Source organism: Anolis sagrei, chromosome 13, assembly GCF_037176765.1.
Source record: "Anolis sagrei isolate rAnoSag1 chromosome 13, rAnoSag1.mat, whole genome shotgun sequence".
Classification (NCBI taxonomy): domain Eukaryota; kingdom Metazoa; phylum Chordata; class Lepidosauria; order Squamata; family Dactyloidae; genus Anolis; species Anolis sagrei.
This window is the reverse complement of record NC_090033.1, coordinates 4,349,600-4,371,805: the sequence shown is the minus strand read 5'-3', so window position 1 is coordinate 4,371,805 and position 22,206 is coordinate 4,349,600. Positions and strand designations below refer to the sequence as shown.

At 46.1% G+C, this 22,206-nt stretch overlaps 1 protein-coding gene across 9 annotated transcripts in view; it reads right to left on the bottom strand.

Annotated features, from left to right (window-relative positions):
* Positions 1 to 22,206, bottom strand: part of AGRN (agrin) — a 363,672-nt gene that overhangs the window by 96,021 nt on the left and 245,445 nt on the right. For all 9 annotated transcript variants that reach the window (XM_067472994.1, XM_067472998.1, XM_067472999.1 and 6 more), the window contains 2 exons: positions 13,337 to 13,558; positions 219 to 413 (listed from right to left, as the gene is read on the bottom strand). In XM_067472994.1, coding sequence (XP_067329095.1) covers positions 219 to 413; positions 13,337 to 13,558 — 417 coding nt within the window. The remainder of the gene's footprint in view (positions 1 to 218; positions 414 to 13,336; positions 13,559 to 22,206) is intronic.

The following is a 22,206-nucleotide window of genomic DNA, read 5'->3' as shown; positions in this document are numbered from 1 at the left end:
AGTTTTCCTTAAGTCTATGTTGTGGGAGAACCATGTGATCAGAACTGGGACTGTTCAGGACTCAGACTCCATTTTAGACTATATGCCTTCAGATCCCTATAGAGGCAGAAGTCATCAATAATTCAAGTGGGTTTTTAATTCTTCTCAGAAGAGTATCCCATGACGTGAGGTTAAAACTCCTGGAGAGAACAAGGCTTGAAGAAGAACAAGGTACTCACTGCAGTCGCCTTGGGCCGCCACCTCGATGTTAGTTTGCTGGGTGCAGGCCCGTACATGGAGTTCGCACTCATTCTGGTAGGTGTTCCCATCCGTGCCGCAGACCGGCTGAGAGGATGGGATGCATTCGGTGGGGCACACGCACCTTCCCGTTTCCGCCTCGCAGATGGCACCAAACTGACATTTCCCACAACGGTCTGAAAGGAAAGACAAGGGGAAGGGCTGGGGTTAGGGTAGGCATTTAGGCATGGGCAATCCGTGGATCTAAATGGTTCTAAAATACTTACAAAGCTAGGGGGCGCTGATGCTTTGTTTCAAAAGTGTTTCTAAAGTTCTGGTGGTGAAAATTTCAGAACTCTAACAAAACTTTCAAAATTTCCTTATAAATGGCAGTTCCTAATTGTTTCTGTCATAAAAATCGCCAATAACAACATTTTTGAAAGTTTTGTTAGAGTTCTGAAATTTTCACCACCAGAACTTTAACAACATTTTAGAAGCAAAGCACCAGCGGCATTAATTAGGAAGGTTGAGAAATACTTTCAATAGATACCGGCAAACATTCAATGACTTGTTATAATACAAGGAGACACACAAGCATAAACAAAGGAAGCAGCCAGACTGTGAAGCTGCAAGGCTATTCAGTGCTAATTGACGTGGCCAATTGCAACATTCACACTTGCCTCAAACAGATAAGAATTCTTTCTCCCACCCTGGAAATCATTCCACAGATGCTTTTTTTCTAAAGTGTTTCTAAAGTTCTGGTGGTGAAAATATCCAAACTCTAACAAAACTTTCAAAATTTCCTTATAAATGGCAGTTCCTAATTGGTTCTGTCATAAAAATCGCTAATAACAAACTACTAATGAAATATTGAAAGTTTTGTTAGAGTTCTGAAATTTTCACCACCAGAACTTTAACAACACTTTAGACGCAAAGCACCAGCGGCATTAATTAGGAAGGTTGAGAAACACTTTCAATAGATACCGGCAAACAATCAATGCCTTGTTACAATACAATGAGACACACAAGCATAAACAAAGGAAGCAGCCAGACTGTGAAGCTACAAGGCTATTCAGCGCTAATTGAGGTGGCCAACTGCAACATTCACACTTGCCTCAAACAAACAAGAGTTCTTTCTCCTACCCTGGACAGATATATTCCACAGATTCCACAGATATATAACCTCACTTGACAAGTTTCCAACTGACCTCACAACCTCTGAGGACACACTGGATTTCCCCAGGCAGGAAGCAGCCAGGTTTTGAATCCGCAAGGCTATTCAGTGCTAATCAATGTGGCCAATTGCAACATTCACACTTGCTTTCACTTGCCTAGTTTCCCCACTTGCCTAATTTCCAACAGACATCACAACCTCTGACGACACACTGGATTCCCCCAGGCAGGAAGAAGCCAGGCTTTGAAGCCGCAAGGCTATTCAGTGCTAATCAAGGTGGCCAATGGCAACATTCACACTTGCTTCAACTTGCCTAGTTTCCCCACTTGCCTAATTTCCAACAGACATCACAACCTCTGACGACACACTGGATTCCCCTAGGCAGGAAGAAGCCGGGCTTTGAAGCTGCAAGGCTATTTAGTGCTAATCAAGGAGGCCAATGGCAACATTCACGTTTGTTTTCACTTGTCTAGTTTCCCCACTTACCTAATTTCCAACAGACATCACAACCTCTGATGACACACTGGATTTCCCTAGGCAGGAAGAAGCCGGGCTTTGAAGCTGCAAGGCTATTTAGTGCTAATCAAGGTGGCCAATGACAACATTCACACTTGCTTCAACTTGCCTAGTTTCCCCATTTGCCTAATTTCCAACTGACATCACAACCTCTGACGACACACTGGATTCCCCTAAGCAGGAAGAAGCCGTGCTTTGAAGCTGCAAGGCTATTTAGTGCTAATCAAGGAGGCCAATGGCAACATTCACGTTTGTTTTCACTTGCCTAGTTTCCCCACTTGCCTAATTTCCAACAGACCTCACAACCTCTGACGACATACTGGATTCCCCTAGGCAGGAAGAAGCCGGGCTTTGAAGCTGCAAGGCTATTCAGTGCTAATCAAGGAGGCCAATGGCAACATTCACACTTGCTTCAACTTGCCTAGTTTCCCCATTTGCCTAATTTCCAACTGACATCACAACCTCTGACGACACACTGGATTCCCCTAAGCAGGAAGAAGCCGTGCTTTGAAGCTGCAAGGCTATTTAGTGCTAATCAAGGAGGCCAATGGCAACATTCACGTTTGTTTTCACTTGCCTAGTTTCCCCACTTGCCTAATTTCCAACAGACCTCACAACCTCTGACGACATACTGGATTCCCCTAGGCAGGAAGAAGCCGGGCTTTGAAGCTGCAAGGCTATTCAGTGCTAATCAAGGAGGCCAATGGCAACATTCACACTTGCTTCAACTTGCCTAGTTTCCCCATTTGCCTAATTTCCAACTGACATCACAACCTCTGACGACACACTGGATTCCCCTAGGCAGGAAGAAGCCGGGCTTTGAAGCCGCAAGGCTATTCAGTGCTAATCAAGGAGGCCAATGGCAACATTCACACTTGCTTCAACTTGCCTAGTTTCCCCACTTGCCTAATTTCCAACAGACCTCACAACCACTGAGGACACAATAGATTCCCCCAGGCAGGAAGAAGCCAGGCTATGAAGCTGCAAGGCTATTCAGTGCTAATCAAGGAAGCCAATGGCAACGGTCATGCTTGCTTCCACTTGCCTAGTTTCCCCACTTGACCAGTTTCCAACAGACCTCACAACCTCTGAGGATACCTGCCATAGATGTGGGCAAAACATCAGGAGAGAATGCTTCTGGAACGTGTAAACTCACCGCGACCTAATGATTCTGGCCAAGAAAGCTTTCGACAACACAAGGAAATCTATCATTGTCTCCAGTTGACCATGAGTACTGTTTTGGCTGGGGCTGGAAAATGGTAATGAGATGTATTGTCGAAGGCTTTCATGGCTGGAATCACTAGGTTCTTGTGGGTTTTTTCGGGCTATAGAGCCATGTTCTAGAGGCATTTCTCCTGACGTTTCACCTGCATCTATGGCAAGCATCCTCAGAGGTTGAGAAGGTACCTTCTCAACCTCTGAGGATGCTTGCCATAGATGCAGGCGAAACGTCAGGAGAAATGCCTCTAGAACATGGCTCTATAGCCCGAAAAAACCCACAAGAACCTGGTAATGAGATGTTCGGGCCAGCATCTCTTTGTATTCTCGATCTTTAATGAAGTGTCAGGACCCTCGTAAAAATCCCCAGCTACAACCTCTCGGTTGCAATGTCGCACACGCACACTCTCGTAGGGATGCGTCACCAAGTCGTGGAGGGAAGGGGCAAGGTCCAAGGCAAAGCGCCGACTGACCATTAAATCTGCCAAAGCCAAGAATTTCAACAACAAACATGTCCCTCGAGCTTTTTGCTGCGCTAAGACTCTAAACGAGAGGAGCGAAGGAGACAAGAGTGCTGCAATTATAAAGCAATACCAGCCACACGCTTGCATCAGCAGGGAAGGGCTGCTGCAAATCAGCATTCCAAGGAATCAGCAAGATGTGGTTTCTCCTGGGCTCTTCTGGTTTATTCCCTGGGGTTCTGTAATCTGTCCAAACCAGGCAAACTTTCTAACTTGGGGGTTCTCCCTCTTCTCTTTTGGAGGCAGAGAGAGAAGGAAAGGCAGGAAATGCTTGGATCCTAAAGTGTGAGAGGCCTCAGTGTGAGGGAGGCCTCAGAGTTTAGTATGCCTCAGTGTGTGAGAAGGTGTGTGTAGATCCCAAAGGGATTGGCCATGCTCAGGATGAGATGGTGGATGGGAGAGAAGACCCTGTATTGCCCACTCCTGATACAGAAGAGACCCCCAAGGGCCATCCAGTCCAACCCCCTGCCATGTGGGGTGGGTGAGCAGTGAGGGTGGGTTCTCCCCAACCCCCCTCCCAGCCCTTTCCTCCTTTTTTCTTCTCTTTCGGAGGCAGAGAGTGAAGGAAAGGCAGGAAATGCTTGGATCCTAAAGTGTGAGAGACCTCAGTGTGAGGGAGGCCTCAGAGTTTAGTACGCCTCAGTGTGTGAGAAGGTGTACGTAGATCCCAAAGGGGTTGGCCATGCTCAGGATGAGATGGTGGATGGGAGAGAAGACCCTGCATCGCCCACTCCTGATACAGAAGAGACCCCCAAGGGCCATCCAGTCCAACCCCCTGCCATGTGGGGTGGGTGAGCAGTGAGGGTGGGTTCTCCCCAACCCCCCTCCCAGCCCTTTCCTCCTTTCCTCCTCTTTCGGAGGCAGAGAGTGAAGGAAAGGCAGGAAACGTTTGGATCCCGAAGTGTGAGAGGCCTCAGTGTGAGGGAGGCCTCAGAGTTTAGTATGCCTCAGTGTGTGAGAAGGTGTACGTAGATCCCAAAGGGGTTGGCCATGCTCAGGATGAGATGGTGGATGGGAGAGAAGACCCTGCATCGCCCACTCCTGATACAGAAGAGACCCCCAAGGGCCATCCAGTCCAACCCCCTGCTATGTGGGGTGGGTGAGCAGTGAGGGTGGGTTCTCCCCAAGCCCCCCTCCCAGCCCTTTCCTCCTTTCCTCTTTTCTTTCGGAGGCAGAGAATGAAGGAAAGGCTGGAAATGTTTGGATCCTAAAGGGGTTCAGTGTGAGAGGCCTCAGTGTGAGGGAGGCCTCAGAGTTTAGTATGCCTCAGTGTGTGAGAAGGTGTGCGTAGATCCCAAAGGGGTTGGCCATGCTCAGGATGAGATGGTGGATGGGAGAGAAAAAGGGTATCCATGAGACCCCCTATTGCCCACTCCTGATATAGAATCCTAGAGCTGGAAGAGACCCCCAAGGGTCATCCAGTCCAACCCCCTGCCTTGCAGGAAAGCACAATCAAAGCACTCCCAAACCACAGACCACTTATTACAATGCAGTCCGAGCCCTACCAAATGCACAATTAAATGGATCAGGAACCAGTTAGTTTTTGCTGTAATAGGCAGTAAGAGCAGCTAAAGCTTCGGAGAGCTTCAGTTCAACCATTTCAAATCTCCCTGCTTGGGCGGTGATGGCACGATCATCAGCATAGATTAAACTTTCTGTCCCTTCTGGCAATGGCTAGTCATGCAGCCTGAGCCCTGCCACATGCACAACGGAGGACCTTCTCACAGCAACACCAGAGGCACTCCAAGTGGCCAGCTTATGGTCAAAGGAATTTAGTATAATGCCAAGTTTTTAAACTTTGTGTTTTTCAAAATGCATTACAGCTGTACCCTCGATTCACTTCTGATAGGATAAATAACTTCCTTGAAATTGAGTCCAGAGCTTTAGTTGGCAATGCCCCATTCCCAAACCCACAGAGCCCTGCTCTATTCAGGGACGTTGCAAAGGATGGGCGATGGGTGACGTTCCCTTTCTCTGGGCTGCGAAAAGAACGATTTGGGGAATGAAGGAAGAAGATGAACTGCTCTCCCCGCCGCCTCCGTCCCCTCCTTCTCCATCCACCCCACACTGTGAGCACGCATTTGCTCCGGGAGATGGGAAAGAAGGAAGTGGCAGGAGCTGTGAATTATTGGCGCCACGTTGTAAATACATCCGCTCCCAGGAAAGGGAAGCTATTAAAAATCCAGAGAAAGCTCTGTAGGGTTCGTATGAGACACAAAGTGGATTTAATAGGCCTGGTGCGGACGGGCTGCCTTTAGCTGCGCTCTGTCCTGAAAGTCAGCCTGGCCAGGACTTTTTTCGTCAACCTCTTGATTTTGAATCTGAGCAAAAGTGGGTGCTGGGTCAGAAGAAAAATCATCTCGTTCTGTATTCTATGAATTTACCGTTAGGGTTGTGCTTTGGTCAATTTTGTGTCCCAGCTTTTGGTGGGGCCACCAATTATTTTTTTTGTAACTTCCCAAAATCAGGAGATGTCTGTTTTTGCTCTGGAGTGCTGAAAGATCCATCTTCTCATTAGGGGGGAGGCTTCTCAGGCTCCCCTTCCCATCATTTTAGGCATTTCAGATGTTTTACTCTAGAGGAGAGGCACTCAGCTGCTGGTAGGTGCACACTTTAAGGAGGCTTCCTATCTCTAGAGGAGAAGCACTCAGCATGTGGGGTGCATGCTTTCTGGGCATGCACACCACACACACTCTCTTTCCAAGGCAAGGAGGCAAGGTATGATTTTGATTCTTACTTTAGAGGCAGTGTTCGGCAGTGCAGGCAGGCGTGCATGCTTCCTGCATGCCATGCACACACTCACCAAGGCAAGGAGGTAAGTTCTGACTTTGTTTCTAACTCTAGAGTAGGCACTTGGCTGTGCAGGCCACACACTCTTTCCAAGTAAGGAGACAAGTTTTGACTTTGTTTCTTACTCTAGAGGAGGTGCTCAGCTATTCAGGCAGGTGTGCACGCTTCCTGCAAAACATACACAAACTCACCAAGGCAAGGAGGCAAATCCTGACTTTGTTTCTTACTCTAGAGGAGGTGCTCGGCTACTCAGGCAGGCATGCGTGCTCCCTCCATGCCATGCATACACTCACCAAGGCAAGGAGGCAACTCCTGACTTTGTTTCTTACTCTAGAGGAGGTGCTTGGCTGTTCAGGCAGGCGTGCGCGCTTCCTGCATGCCACACACTCACCAAGGCAAGGAGGCAATTCCTGACTTTGTTTCTTACTCTAGAGAAGGTGCTCAGCTGTTCAGACAGGCGTGTACGCTTCCTGCATGCCACACACACACTCACCAAGGCAAGGAGGTAACTCCTGACTTTGTTTCTTACTCTAGAGGAGGTGCTCGGCTGTTCAGGCAGGCGTGTGCGCTTCCTGCACGCCACACACACACTCTCCAAGGCAAGGAGATAACTCCTGACTTTGTTTCTTACTCTAGAGGAGGTGCTTGGCTGTTCAGGCAGGCGTGTGCGCTTCCTGCACGCCACACACACACTCTCCAAGGCAAGGAGATAACTCCTGACTTTGTTTCTTACTCTAGAGGAGGTGCTTGGCTGTTCAGGCAGGCGTGCGCGCTCCCTGCATGCCACACACACACTCTCCAAGGCAAGGAGATAACTCCTGACTTTGTTTCTTACTCTAGAGGAGGTGCTCGGCTATTCAGGCAGGCATGTGCGCTTCCTGCATGCCACACACACACACTCACCAAGGCAAGGAGGTAACTCCTGACTTTGTTTCTTACTCTAGAGGAGGTGCTTGGCTGTTCAGGCAGGCGTGCGCGCTCCCTGCACGCCACACACACACTCACCAAGGCAAGGAGGCAACTCCTGACTTTGTTTCTTACTCTAGAGGAGTAAGATGGGGCCTCTGCTTGGGATCCCAAGCAGACCGCCTGATCTTCCTGTCAAGGCCGGGCTCTGCAAAGCGGTGAAACCGTTGCATATTTATTGATTGGGTTTATCTCTTTGTCTTTCTCCCAAAGGGGAGAGAAATATTAAATAAAAGAAAGCGCCGTTCGGAGCACGAGACAAGATCAAGCGTTAAATTGCGTTAGATTAGGTTAATAACACAATTTGACAACGCGACCCTCAGAAAAGCGCAGCAGCAGCGGTTAACAAGCCCCGGCGCCAGCATCGGGTCAATTGTCTTCCTTTTTAATAAAATCTTCACCTGCTTAGCTAAAGGAGAAGGAAGGAACAGGGCAGCTCCAAAGCCGGGGTCAACACTAAGCCAACTTTCGTTTGCATCCCCAGCAATTTTGCTTGTGAAAATGATACAGATTGGAAAAAAGGCTAGTTAGATTTCTGGACTGGAGATAGGAGACTGGGGGGTAGCATCCTGCTACTGGTAAACTGAGATACAAGTGCGCCTTATGTATCTTGTAGCCGAACTATTAAGCTGCCCTGTGTCATACCACAGAGACCTGCATCTCTCTTGGCATTGACTGATGAATCTCACTTGAGAACACAGGGTAGAAAGTCTCACTCACTAATGCAGAGAGTTTCATCTATGCTGATGATCCTGCCATCAACGCTCAAGCAGAGTCATAGAATCATAGAATCATAGAATCAAAGAGTTGGAAGAGACCTCATGGGCCATCCAGTCCAACCCCCTGCCAAGAAGCAGGAATATTTCATTCAAATCACCCCTGACAGATGGCCATCCAGCCTCTGCTTAAAAGCTTCCAAAGAAGGAGCCTCCACCACACTCCGGGGCAGAGAGTTCCACTGCTGAACGGCTCTCACAGTCAGGAAGTTCTTCCTAATGTTCAGATGGAATCTCCTCTCTTGTAGTTTGAAGCCATTGTTCCATTGCGTCCTAGTCTCCAAGGAAGCAGAAAACAAGCTTGCTCCCTCCTCCTCCCTGTGGCTTCCTCTCACATATTTATACATGGCTATCATATCTCCTCTCAGCCTTCTCTTCTTCAAGAGAGCTTTGAAATATCCTTCTCTCTCTCTCTCTATCTCTCTTTCCTCCTTACTTCTTTCCTCCCTCCTCTCTTTCCTTCCTTCCTCCCTCCCTCCCTCGCACCAAAACATCACAATGTATTGAAACAGCTGTGGATCTTGATTGGGGGGGGGGGGGGGGGCAGACTGCGTTGGATAATACAGAATGTTGGATGAGCGAAAGTAGAATAAGCGAGTTTCTACTGTACATATTTTCATTTTTATTATGTGTATACAAAGTCAACATCGACACCAAAATACAATACCGCCTGAGCTCTGCGAGTGCAGCATTTTTTTGAATAAACCAGAGAGTGTTTGAGGACCGGGACATCCGCAGGGAGACCAAGGGGCTTGTTTATAAAGTTATTCTACTCCCAACCCTGCTGTGGCGGGCACCTCTCCACAAAAGTCAACATTGACCCTGAAATACAACACCGCCTGAGCTCTGCGAGTGCAGCATTTTTTCGAATAAACCAGAGAGTGTTTGAGGACCGGGACATCCGCAGGGAGACCAAGATGCTTGTTTATAAACCTATTGTCCTCCCAACCCTGCTGTGGCTGCCACGTCTCCACAAAAGTCAACATTGACCCTGAAATGCAACACCGCCTGAGCTCTGCGAGTGCAGCATTTTTCCGAATGAAGCAGGGAATGTTTGAGGACCGGGACATCCTTAGGGATACCAAGGTGCTTGTTTATAAAGCTTTTGTCCTCCCAACCCTGTTATTTATTTATTTATTTATTTATTATTACACTTGTATACCGCTAATATCTCAGCCTAAGTCGGCGACTCACTGCGGTTTACAACATCTAAAAACAACAATATTCAATTTAAAAACATAAAAACACATATAAAATACAGAATTATTGGGCCACCAATAACAATCCAAATGCATCTCGTAACTGAAATCACAATCCAAAATTCGTCGTCTGTAATTACCAATCCTTAATCGTCAAAATTCGTTTCGTCGGATTATCTGAATGCTTGTTCAAACATCCATGTCTTTAGTTTTTGCCGAAACGCCATCAGCGAGGGGGCTGACCTTATCTCAATAGGGAGGGTGTTCCAAAGCCGAGGGGCCACCACAGAAAAGGCCCTGTCTCTCGTTCCCGCCAGCCGCACCTGTGAAGCCGGCGGGATAGAGAGTAGGGCCTCCCCAGAAGATCTTAGGGACCTGGCTGGCTGATAGGCTGAGATACGTTCGGATAGATAAGTTGGGCCAGAACCGTTTAGGGCTTTAAAGGCCAACGCCAGCACTTTGAATTGAGCCCGGTAGCAGATCGGCAGCCAGTGGAGCTGGTACAACAGAGGAGTTGTGTGCTCCCTGTGCCCCGCTCCTGTTAGTATCATGGCTGCCGCCCGTTGGACTAATTGGAGCTTCCGGACTGTCTTCAAAGGCAACCCCACGTAGAGAGCGTTGCAGTAATCAAGGCGGGATGTAACCAGAGCGTGGACTACCGTGGCCAAGCCATGTTATACGCCTGCGAAACATGGACTGTCTACAGATGTCACATGCAACTCCTGGAATGATTCCATCAGCGCTGCCTCTGGAAAATCCTGCAAATTTCTTGGGAAGGCAAGCAGACAAATGTCAGTGTACCGAAGAAGCAATGACCAACAGCATTGAAGCGATGGTCCTCCGGCATTAACTCTGCTGGACCGGCCATGTTGTCCGGATGCCCGACCACCGTCTCCCAAAGCAGCTGCTCTACTCCGAACTCAAGATTGGAAAACGGAATGTTGGGAGGACAGGAAAAGAGACTGATCCTCTTGGTGGATTTTTTTTGGTGCATCTAGCAATGTTTCCAGTTTGGAATCGGTTAATGTCACTTAGTTCTAAGGGATGCAGCTCTCCTCTGTGTCAGAAGGCAGATCTCTTTGAAAACAAGGAGTTATATTTCCAATACATAGATGACTGGCTTGGCATAGGAGAAGTCAACCTTCTGTCCTGCTGTGTTGACAAAGATCCAGTATTCACAGAGTGATCAAAGTGCACAAGAAACTGCACCCGGAGCCTCAACCTACCTTCTCTGTGTCGCCTGCCAATTTAATTACAGCTGGGAATTGGCACGGCACAGTCAGTTGCTGCACCCACCCCACTGTACAAGGGTATGCTGCTAATGTGTGCTCTGGCACGACAACCCAGCCATAGTTTCCCCATCTGTATCCCCACAAGATCGTTCCCTGTTGCGATGCCAATTCACCGAAGCCGAAGCCAGTCACACTCCGTTGCTAGGACATCGGAAGGGGCAGGGAAAGTATCGGGCAGGGATTTGGAGTCACCTGAAATCCGGCTTGGCTGTTAAGTAACCATGGCCGCTTTGACCGGCAGCCAGAAGCAAGCTGCTCCATAGCCAGGGCTCAAGCCAGCCGGGCTTTGTTCCTCTCCCGTGTTTCTTGTCACCTGAAGATTTCATGCCGTTTGTTTACTGAATGCAAGACGCTGCAAATGCAAACAGTTAAGCCAAGAAAGAAAGGTTTCTGCCAAGATAGGCTTGCAAGGCGTGGAATTTCTCCGCCCCCTTGGCAGCCAAACTATTTCAGAGAGTGAGTCACTCGCTCTTACTCTCACCATCCAAGATTGAATTCGACACTGTAAGCTTCTGGAGGCAGGTTTCCCCAATATTCTGTACGCTAAACTGATGGTATTTTGCATACTCTTGCATGGCAGCATTTGGGACTGAATGGCCCTTGTAGGTCTCTTCAAACTTAATGATTCTATGTTTACAAACTTATAATAAACTGGGACCTAAAGGAAATCTGAGCATCTCTTACTAAACATAAATGGGCATGGCTTCAAGGGTTAAACCCTTGTGCTGCTGAACTGCTGACCCAAAAGTTGGCAGTCCAAATCCGTTGAACGGGGCAAGCTCCCACTGTTAGCCCTAGCTCCTGCGGACCCAGCAGTTCAATAATAATAATAATAATAATAATAATGGGTTGTAAGTTTTTTTGGGCTATATGGCCATGGTCTAGAGGCATTTTCTCCTGACGTTTTGCCTGCATCTATGGCAAGCATCCTCACAGGTAGTGAGGTCTGTTGGAACTAGGAAAAAGGGTTTATATATCTGTGGAATGACCAGGGTGGGACAAAGGACTCTTGTCTGCTGGAGCTAGGGGTGAATGTTTCAACTGACCACCTTGATTAGATCAATAGGTACTGCTTTGGCAGGAAAGGCATAAGACGCTCCAAGCAATCATGCCGGTCACACGACCAGGAGGTGACAAGGCAGGATGCTCGGTTTGGAAATGGAGAAATCACCTCCCTCAGAGCCAGAAATGAAAGGAGAAGCCTTTGCCTTTGTTTGTGTGTCTCATTGTATTACAACAAGGCATTGAATGTTTTCCAGCATCTGTTTACACTGCAATCCACTCTGAGTCCCCACAGGGAGAAGGGTGAAATGTAAATAAAGTATTATTATTATTATTATTATTGTTATTATTATTATTATTATTACCGCCATTACCGCTCAAGCAGGGAGCTTTGAGATGGTTGAACAGAAGCTCTCCGAAGCTCTAGGTGCCCTTACTGCCTATTACAGGGGAAACCAGCTGATCCCTAATCCATCTAAGACACAGACATATGCTTTCCACCTTAAGAACAGACAAGCATCCCGAGCTCTGACGATCACCTGGGAAGGAATCCCACTGGAGAATTGCAGCGCACCCAAATACCTGGGAGTCACTCTGGACCGTTCTCTGACCTACAAGAAGCACTGCCTGAACATCAAACAAAAAGTGGGTGCTAGAAACAGTATCATACGAAAGCTGACTGGCACAACCTGGGGATCACAACCAGACACAGTGAAGACATCTCCCCTTGCGCTATGCTACTCTGCTGCTGAGTATGCATGCCCAGTGTGGAACACATCTCACCACGCTAAAACAGTGGATGTGGCTCTTAATGAGACATGCCGCATTATCACGGGGTGTCTGCGCCCTACACCACTGGAGAAATTACACTGTCTAGCCGGTATTGCACCACCTGACATCCGCCGGGAAGTAGCAGCCAATAGTGAAAGGACCACGGCAGAGACATCTCCAGCTCATCCCCTGTTTGGGTACTGGCCAGCACGTCAACGACTTAAATCAAGAAATAGTTTTCTAAGATCTACAGAGACACTCGCTGGAACACCCCAGCAAGCGAGAGTCCAAAAGTGGCAGGCTCAAACCCAGAACCTCAATTCATGGGTGATACCAGATGAGAGACTCCCCCTTGGGCACACAGAGCACTGGGCGACTTGGAAGGCGCTGAACAGACTGCGCTCTGGCACCACAATATGCAAAGCCAATCTTAAGAAATGGGGCTACAAAGTGGAATCTACGACATGCGAGTGTGGAGAAGAGCAAACCACTGACCACCTGCTGCAGTGCAACCACATCCACGATGGAGGACCTTCTTGCGGCAACACCAGAGGCACTCCAAGTGGCCAGATACTGGTCAAAGGACATTTAATCAGCTACCAAGTTTGCAAAATTTGTGTTTTTTTTTTTTAATCTGTTTGTTTGTTTTGTTCTGTTAGAAATGTAATACAATGTTCTGGTTGCGGATGACACGATAAATAAATAAAATAATAATAATAATAATAATAATTATTATTATTATTATTATTATTATTATTATTATTATTGGCTTGATTTTGATCTTGTTTAGCCTGCAGAAGAGACGATCAAGAGGAAACATGTTTAAAAATCTGAAAGGATGTCTAAAGGAAGAGAAGGGCGGAATATAAGTACTGTAAATAGATAAACAACTCACCGCAAGGGCCTTTGTGTTTCACCCGGATCTCTTTCCTGAGGGCACAAGCCATGGCCTCCAGCTCACAGGGGTTGCCATACGTGAGGTTGTTGCTGCCGCAGACCGGATCGTAGAGACTTTGGCACACCTGTTGGCATTCGCACACCGCCTCCTGGTTCTTCACCACGCAGGTCGACCCAAATGTGCACTCGACACTCAGGCAGGGGCTCGGGGTGCCAAGATCTGAATCGGAAGAGAGGAGAGCCTTCAGTGATCAGCTGCACTGTTGTTTACGAGCATCTCCAGCCCATTCACCTTCCAACGGTGAGAATTAAACAAGCAGAATGAACCCTGAAAACTTACAGCTGCGCACTTCTGCCATCGAACCCAATGTGCCAAAGCTTGTTTGGAACTATGACTAAATTACAATCAGTTCTAACAGTCAGGATGATGGGTTCACTGATGATTTAGAAGGGATTGTGGGCTTTCCTGTGCGTCTTCCTGGGGCACAAAGCGAGGAAGTTTCAAGTCTGAGAAATGATGGTTCTCTCTGGGAAAAACCTGACTCAGAAAGTGCAGGGCTTCAAGGTCAGACAGAGGAGCCAGAAACTGCAACATTAGATAAGGAACTGAGTGAAGAGCTAAGTGATAGGAAGGACTAAGTGAGCCCCTTGGGGAGATAAAGCTGAATATAAATAAAGATTATTATTATTATTATTATTATTATTATTATTATTTTTATTAGATACACAATAAGATTAGTACACAGCAAACAAGATCACTATAGAATCATAGAATCATAGATTCTTCAAGGTCAGTCAGAGGAGCCAGAAACTACAACATTAGATAAGGAATCGGTGAAGAGCTAAGTGATACGAAGGACTAAGTGAGTCCCCTTGGGGAGATAGAGCAGGATATAAATAAAGATTATTATTATTATTATTATTACTATTATTATTATTATTATTATTACTACTACTATTATTATTATTATTAGATACACAACAAGATTCGTTCACAGCAAACAAGATCACTATAGAATCATAGAATCATCAATTCTTCAAGGTCAGTCAGAGGAGCCAGAAACTGCAACATTAGGTAAGGAATCGGGTGAAGAGCTAAGTGATACGAAGGACTAAGTGAGTCCTCTTGGGGAGATAGAGCGGGATATAAATAAAGATTAGTATATTATTATTATTACTATTATTAGATACACAACAAGATTAGTTCACAGCAAACAAGATAACTATAGAATCATAGATTCTTCAAGGTCAGTCAGAGGAGCCAGAAACTACAACATTAGATAAGGAATCGGGTGAAGATCTAAGTGATACGAAGGGCTAAGTGAGTCCCCTTGGGGAGATAGAGCAGAATATAAATAAAGTATTTTATTGATTGATTGATTGATTGATTGACGACATTTATATGCCACTGAAGTGGACTCAGAGTGGCTTACTATATATATATATATATATATATATATATATATAATTAGCATAGTACAATGTTAGTATTACATATTACTATATTGTTCTATATCAGAATATTGTAATATTATTAGTAATATTACATGTAAGGTAAATATATAATTATAATATATTATTATTAGTAGTAGTAGTATTATATTGCATTACATTATAATATTATAAATATATGTATATACAATATATTATATTACATTATATTATATTATATTATTAGCATAGCACATTATTATTACTATTATTATTATTATCATTAGATACAACAGCAAACAAGATCACTATGACGGCTTTTGTATTGGATCACACACTGGACCTTGCCCAAGTGTCTAGGACTGTGTGAATAATACGTGCAGATCCAAGTAGGGTGGCCTTTAGCAGCTGACGGATAGCGATTTTGTCAGCACCGATTGTTTTTAAGTGCAGGCCAAGGTCTTTAGGCGCTGCACCCAGTGTGCCAATCACCACTGGGACCACTTTTACTATTTACTATCATTGTTTACAACTTTACAATCATTATTATCATTGTTGTTGTTGTTAATGTCTGTATAGGCGCTAGTTTCTGGTTCTCCCCTGAAACCTTGCTTATCCTCATGATATGATCGGCCTGTTTCTCTTGGAAATTTGATTAAATAGCAGCAAGAAGCCGTGATTCTCAGGACGGAGCCAAGTTTTGTGCTTGAATGAATCACTTTAAAAGACAACTTCATCCACACCATTGCAGGAGGTGCTAGACTCCCCTTAGGGTATCCCCCCCCCCCAATTCCATCTCAATGTCACCCTAAAGCAAGTAGGAGATAGATCCATCTCTTAAACCAGTCTCTCTTGCTCAAAGGGAAACAACAGCGGAATCCGTCCTCTTCATGCAACCTGCAGGCAAAAGGATCAAAGGTGCAGGGAAAGACACTGCTTCTGCTACCATGGGCAGAAAGCTGGCTTTGCAGAGTCTGAGTTTGCTCACAGGCCAAAAGAGAAAAGCTGAAAGTGGGGGCTGGCGAAACCACATTCAATCAGGATCAAGCAACAGCCAAGGGCGAGGAGGAGTGAGGGAGAGGAACAGAGGAAGAAAAGACAAAGAACAAAACATGGAAAAGAAGACAATCAGATAGGAAGGGAAGAAAGATGGTCATGATGCATGAACTTCAAGATAGATAGAGAGGTAGATATTTGCAGCACCTGGGTCAAGGTCTCGGTAAGGTGGCAAACTGGCTTGCTGTGAGTTTTCTGGGCTGAATGTTCCATATCTCTGAGGTCTTCTACAAGACCTCAGAGATATCTCTTGTAGAAGACCTCAGAGACCCAGTCTCTTGTAGAAGCCCTCAGAGATATGGCTCCTAATCTCTTGTAGAAGACCTAAGAGATATGGATCCCTACCTCTGTAGAAGACCTAAGAGACATGGGTTGCAATGTCTCTTAGGTTTTCTACAGAGGTAGGAATTCATATCTCTGAGGTCTTCTACAAGAGATTGGGATCCCTGTCTGTTAGGTCTTCTACAAGATTGGGACCCATATCTCTGAAATCTTCTACAAGATATTGCAACCCATGTCTCTTAGATCTTCTATACAGGTAGGGATCCATATCTCTTAGGTCTTCTACAAGAGATTGGGACCCATGTCCCTTAGGTCTTCTACAAGAGGTTAGGACCCATGTCTCTGAGGTCTTCTACAAGAGATTGGAATCCATGTCTCTTGGGTCTTCTACAAGAGATTGGGACCCATATCTCTTAAGTCTTCTACAAGAGATTGGGACCCATGTCTCTTAGGTCTTCTACAAGAGATTAGGAGCCATACCTCTTAGGTCTTCTACAAGAGATTAGGACCTATACCTCTTAAGTCTTCTACAAGAGATTGGGACCCATGTCTCTTAGGTCTTCTACAAGAAATTGGGATCCCTGTCTCTTAGATCTTCAACAATAGATTGGGACTCGTATCTCTGAGGTCTTCTACAAGAGATTGGGACCCATATCTCTTGGGTCTTCTACAAGAGATTGGGACCCATAACTCTTAGGTGTTCTATATGAGATTGGGACCCATGTCTCTTAGGTCTTCTACAAGAGATTGGGACCCATATTTCTGAGGTCTTCCACAAGAGATTGGGATCTATGTCTCTCAGGTCTTCTACAAGAGAGTGGAACCCATATCTCTTACGTCTTCTACAAGAGATTGGGGCCCATGTCTCTTAGGTCTTTTAGAAGAGATTGGGACCCATACCTCTTAGGTGTTCTACATGAGATTGGAACACATATGTCTTAGGTCTTCTACAAGAGATTGGGATCAATGTCTCTTAGATCTTCTACAAGAGATTGGAACCCATACCTCTTAGGTCTTCTACAAGAGATTAGAACCTATACCTCTTAAGTCTTCTACAAGAGATTGGGACCCATGTCTCTTAGGTATTCTACAAGAAATTGGGACCCTGACTCTTAGGTCTTCTACAATAGATTGGGACTCATATCTCTGAGGTCTTCTACAATAGATTGGGACCCATATCTCTTGGGTCTTCTACAAGAGATTACGACCCATACCTCTTAAGACTTCTACAAGAAATTGGGACCCATGTCTCTTAGGTCTTCTACAAGAGATTGCAACCCATATCTCTTGGGTCTTCTACAAGAGATTGGGGCCCATGTCTCTTAGGTCTTTTAGAAGAGATTGGGACCCATACCTTTTAGGTGTTGTACATGAGATTGGAAGCCATATGTCTTAGGTCTTCTACAAGAGATTGGGACCCATGTCTCAGGCCTTCTACAAGAGCATGCTCGATTTCTTCTCTGTAGTCCCAGAGAATCAGTAGCCATTGCGCTTTTCATGCATGCATCCATAAAGACAGAGATGTACAAACATGTTACGCAATGGAGGACAGCATGACAGCTCAAGGAAAGCCAAGCAGGGTGACAGATTATAAACCAACTAGGAGCAGCCCAAGTATATGTCCTGATGGAGTTGGTGGCATGGGAAGGTTGTTAATGGGAGCTTGCAGGGTGGAGGGAAGGGAGAAAAGAGGATAATAAATCTTCATGAACTCCTGAGTAGGGTGGAGTGGTGCAAAGCATTATCAAAGCTCAAAAAGGTGCATTCCAATAGAGCTTTCTTTCTTTCTCTCCATGTTCTGGTACGAATGGAGGGGCTGAGAGAGAAGAGAAGAGGACGAAGTGCCTGGGGCAGAGCTTAAGGTGTGGGGAGAGGAAGGATAGAAAGCCGACCTCGGAGCAGAAACATCCCGGTAGGGTACGGCGCGGCGCTGTGTGGGCGGACGTCCTTTCTCCAAACAGGCAACGCTGGAAGACACAAGACACACAACGGAAAGAAAGAAAAGAGAGGAAGGGACAGGACAGAGAGAAGGAGGAGAAAAAGAAAGACAGGAGGAGGGGAGGAGAAGACAGACATTGCTTTGGACTCCCTCGCCATCCTCCAAAGTCCATTTTTCAGTCTCTTCTGCTTTTCTTTCTACCTATGAGGAGCCGCATTTTGCCCCTCTCCAGGCAAAATGTAGCTGCATGGACTTTTACCTCTTTAGAAGATGAGATTTAGTCAGATCTTTTCTATAATGAATGTATTTATTCTACTTCAATAAATATTTTGGAACCCAAAGTTCTGACTCTGCAATCTTGATCCATCCTAAGGAATAGCTTATCCCAGCTCATCACGTGTAAGTTTCTGCTGGTGATGAAGTTTACTTCTGATACTCTGCTAGATTTGTGGTGGAATCACCCCAACTGAGGGTTATTTTTGAGCCTAACAGCTCAGATTCCCCAACAATCTTTATTTATACCCTGCCTTTCTCCTCATGGGGACTCAAGGTGTCTCACACTCTAGTTCAGTGGTTCCCAACCTGTGGTCTATGGGCCACCAGTGGTCCACAAGCCTCACCATTACTACACCGTTTCAATGGGAGCCACTAATCTCGTGAAACCCTCCTATAGTGCCAACGCTTACTAAATATGGTTTTCTGTATACCAGTACTGCCATCTGTTGAGGAGTTATGAAGATGGAGGCATTACTTTTCACTTTAACAACACAACCGTTCAATGCTAAGGCTTCCCGCCAAAAAGGGACTGCAGATTAGAGTCTACTGAACAAGCCAGTACCTGCCGCATACCAGTAATGCCATCTGTTGAGGAGTTACTAAGGTGGAGGCATTACTTTTCACTTTAACAACACAACCGTTCAATGCTAAGGCTTCTTGCCAAAATGGGACTGTAGAGGAGAGTCTACTGAACAAGCCAGTACCTGCTGCATACCAGTACTACCATCTGTTGAGGAGTTATGAAGGTGGAGACATTACTTTTCACTTTAACAACACAACCGTTCAATGCTAAGGCTTCCTGCCAAAATGGAACTGTAGAGGAGAGTCTACTGACCAAGCCAGTACCTGCTGCATACCAGTACTGCCATCTGTTGAGGAGTTACGAAGGTGGAGACATTACTTTTCACTTTAACAACACAACCGTTCAATGCTAAAACTTCCTGCCAAAATGGAACTGTAGAGGAGAGTCTACTGACCAAGCCAGTACCTGCTGCATACCAGTACTGCCATCTGTTGAGGAGTTACGAAGGTGGAGACATTACTTTTCACTTTAACAACACAACCGTTCAATGCTAAAACTTCCTGCCAAAATGGAACTGTAGAGGAGAGTCTACTGACCAAGCCAGTACCTGCTGCATACCAGTACTACCATCTGTTGAGGAGTTACGAAGGTGGAGACATTACTTTTCACTTTAACAACACAACCGTTCAATGCTAAGGCTTTCCGCCAAAAAGGGACTGCAGATTAGAGTCTACTGAACAAGCCAGTACCTGCCGTATACCAGTACTACCATCTGTTGAGGAGTTATGAAGGTGGAGGCATTACTTTTCATTCAACCCTCGTAAGAATGGAGGTTGATGTCTTTACTGAAAAAAATGTGCTCAGCCACAGAGCTAAAGGTCCTTGCCAGAAGCTGTAGAGCAAGAACGTTACCTTCAGCTAGACGTGAACTTATGGCCCAAGAGCAAAGGTCTCCCTATATCCCAGGGTCAGGAGATGGAAAGAGGGTGATGTTTCCTTGGTATGACAAAGGGCATGCTCAGCTCTGGGGCAACTTGGTTAGTAGCCTTCAAGCGCTGGCTTAAAATATCTGGGTGGGTGGGTGGGTTGGGGAGACTTTTAAAATCCTGGCTGATGACATCTTCCAGGAACGGGAGCAAGAAGAGTGTAGTATGTCCACTGAAGGAGACATAGACACAAGCTAAACCAAATCTGAACCAGGAGTGGAGAAGGGGAAGAACAACCAAGGAACGGCTGAACCAGATGGTCTCCTGACCTCCGATGGTACCATGGGACAAGTAAAAGTCAGAGGCCAAGCTTGAAGCTTCTCCACCTTGAGGTAGCCTGGAGACAGCTCCTTTCTTCTCCTGTCACTGCCTCCCACAAAAGGAAGTTCCACTGCTAGCACATTACCCAATACCTATGCAGGATCCTAGTCTCTGTTGCTGATATCGCTAACTGTTTACAAAAAGGGAGATGTAACTTCATGATAAAATGTATGTTCTGTATGCAGAAGGACGTAAGTTCAAGCCATAACATTAGGACCAGGGAAAATGTCTGAAACTTTGGAGAAGTCAGGGTGGAGAATACCGAACTAGATGGGCCAATTATTTATTATTTGCTTCATTCTCATCCTGTCTTTCTTCCAGTTTAGAGACCCTGCTCAAGTGGTCCCTGGTCAAAGTGGTCGCTGGTCAAGTGTTCCCTGATCAAAGGTGGTCCCTGGTCAAGGTGGCCCTTGTCAAATGTTCCCTGGTCAAGTGGTCCCTGATCAAATGGTCCCTGATCCAAGTGGTCCCTGACCAAGGTGGTTCCTCATCAAAGTGGCCTCTGATCAAGTGGTCCTGATCAAGTGGTCTCTGGTCAAAGTGGTCCCTGTTCAAGTGGTCCCTGGTAAAAGTGGTCCCTGGTCAAGTGGTCCCTCTCAAAGTGGTCCCTGGTCAACGTGGGCCCTGTCAAATTGGTTCCTGGTCAAAGTGGTCCCTAGTCAAGTGGTCCCTGGTGAAGTAGACTCTGTTCAAGTGATCCTGGTCATGTAGTCCCTGGTCAGAGTCATCCCTGGCTAAGTAGTCCCTGGTCAAAGTGTTCCCTGGTCAAAGTGGTCCCTGTCAAAGTGGTCCCTAGTCAAGTGGTCCCTGGTGAAGTAGATTCTGTTCAAGTGGTCCTGGTCATGTAGTCCCTGGTCAGAGTCGTCCCTGGTCAAGCGGTCCCTGGTCAAAGTGGTCACTGTTCAAGTGGTCCCTGTTCAAGTGGTCCCTGGTCAAAGTGGTCCCTGGCTAAGTCATCCTTGGCTAAGCCGTCCCTGGTCAAAGTGGTCCCTGTCAAAGTGGTCCCTAGTCAAATGGTCCCTGATGAAGTAGACTCTGATCAAGTGGTCCTGGTAAAGTAGTCCCTGGTCAAAGTTGTCCCTGGTCAAGTGGTCCGTGGTCAAAGTGGTCGCTGTTCAAGTGGTCCCTGGTCTAGTGATCCCTGGTCAAAGTGGTCCCTGTTCAAGTGGTCTGTGGTCAAAGTGGTCCCTGGTCAAAGAGTCCTTGTTCAAGTGGTTCCAGGCCAAAGCAGTCCCTAGTCAAGTAAGTCCCTGGTCAAAGTGGTCCCTGGTCAAGTGGTCACTGGTTTAAAAAAAAGGTTGGGAACCACTGGCATAGACATTGCTGAGCTAGATAGACCAATGATCTGAACTGTGAAAAAATCAACTTGCTATGTTTTAATGTTTTATTTTCATTTGTGTAGACAGAAGCTCTACAAAGAGCTTCTACTCCAACCCTCTGCTATAAGGGTATAGAAATCTAAAGCATTCCCAAAATGATGGTCATTTAGTCTCTATTTGAAGACTTCTAAAGTGGTTTATTCCACTGTCAAACAGCTCCTACAGTCAAGAGATCCTCTAATTTGACTCCACGGAATTATACTCCAGTCTTTGGAGCTGCAGAAAATACCTAACATCCCTTTAGGTGTCTAAAGATGGCTAATATACCAACTCTCAGTCTTGCCTTCTCCAAGGTAAACACACCCACTCTTTAAACCCATTCCCATAGGGTTTGAGTTCTACGCTTTCGATTGTCTAGGTTGCTCATTAGGTTTTATTTTGAACAGTAATCCCAAGGGTTCGTTTACTATATTGTAAATCACTTTGTCCATCATACGGAACAGCAGCATATAAATGAGTAGAATGAACGAACAAACAAACAAACGGACGAACGAACGAACCCTTCTCATCTGTTTTTCCCATTTCAGCGCCGAGGCTTTCGTGCTAAAAATTGGTTCCAAGGCTGACAAGACTTGAGTCCTCTCTAGGGAAATCAATACCTGCTTTGTGTGGTTTTTTTCCCCTCCGCAAGTTTGAGACAGACAAGAAAAGACACCGCCAGGAATCACGGCTTAC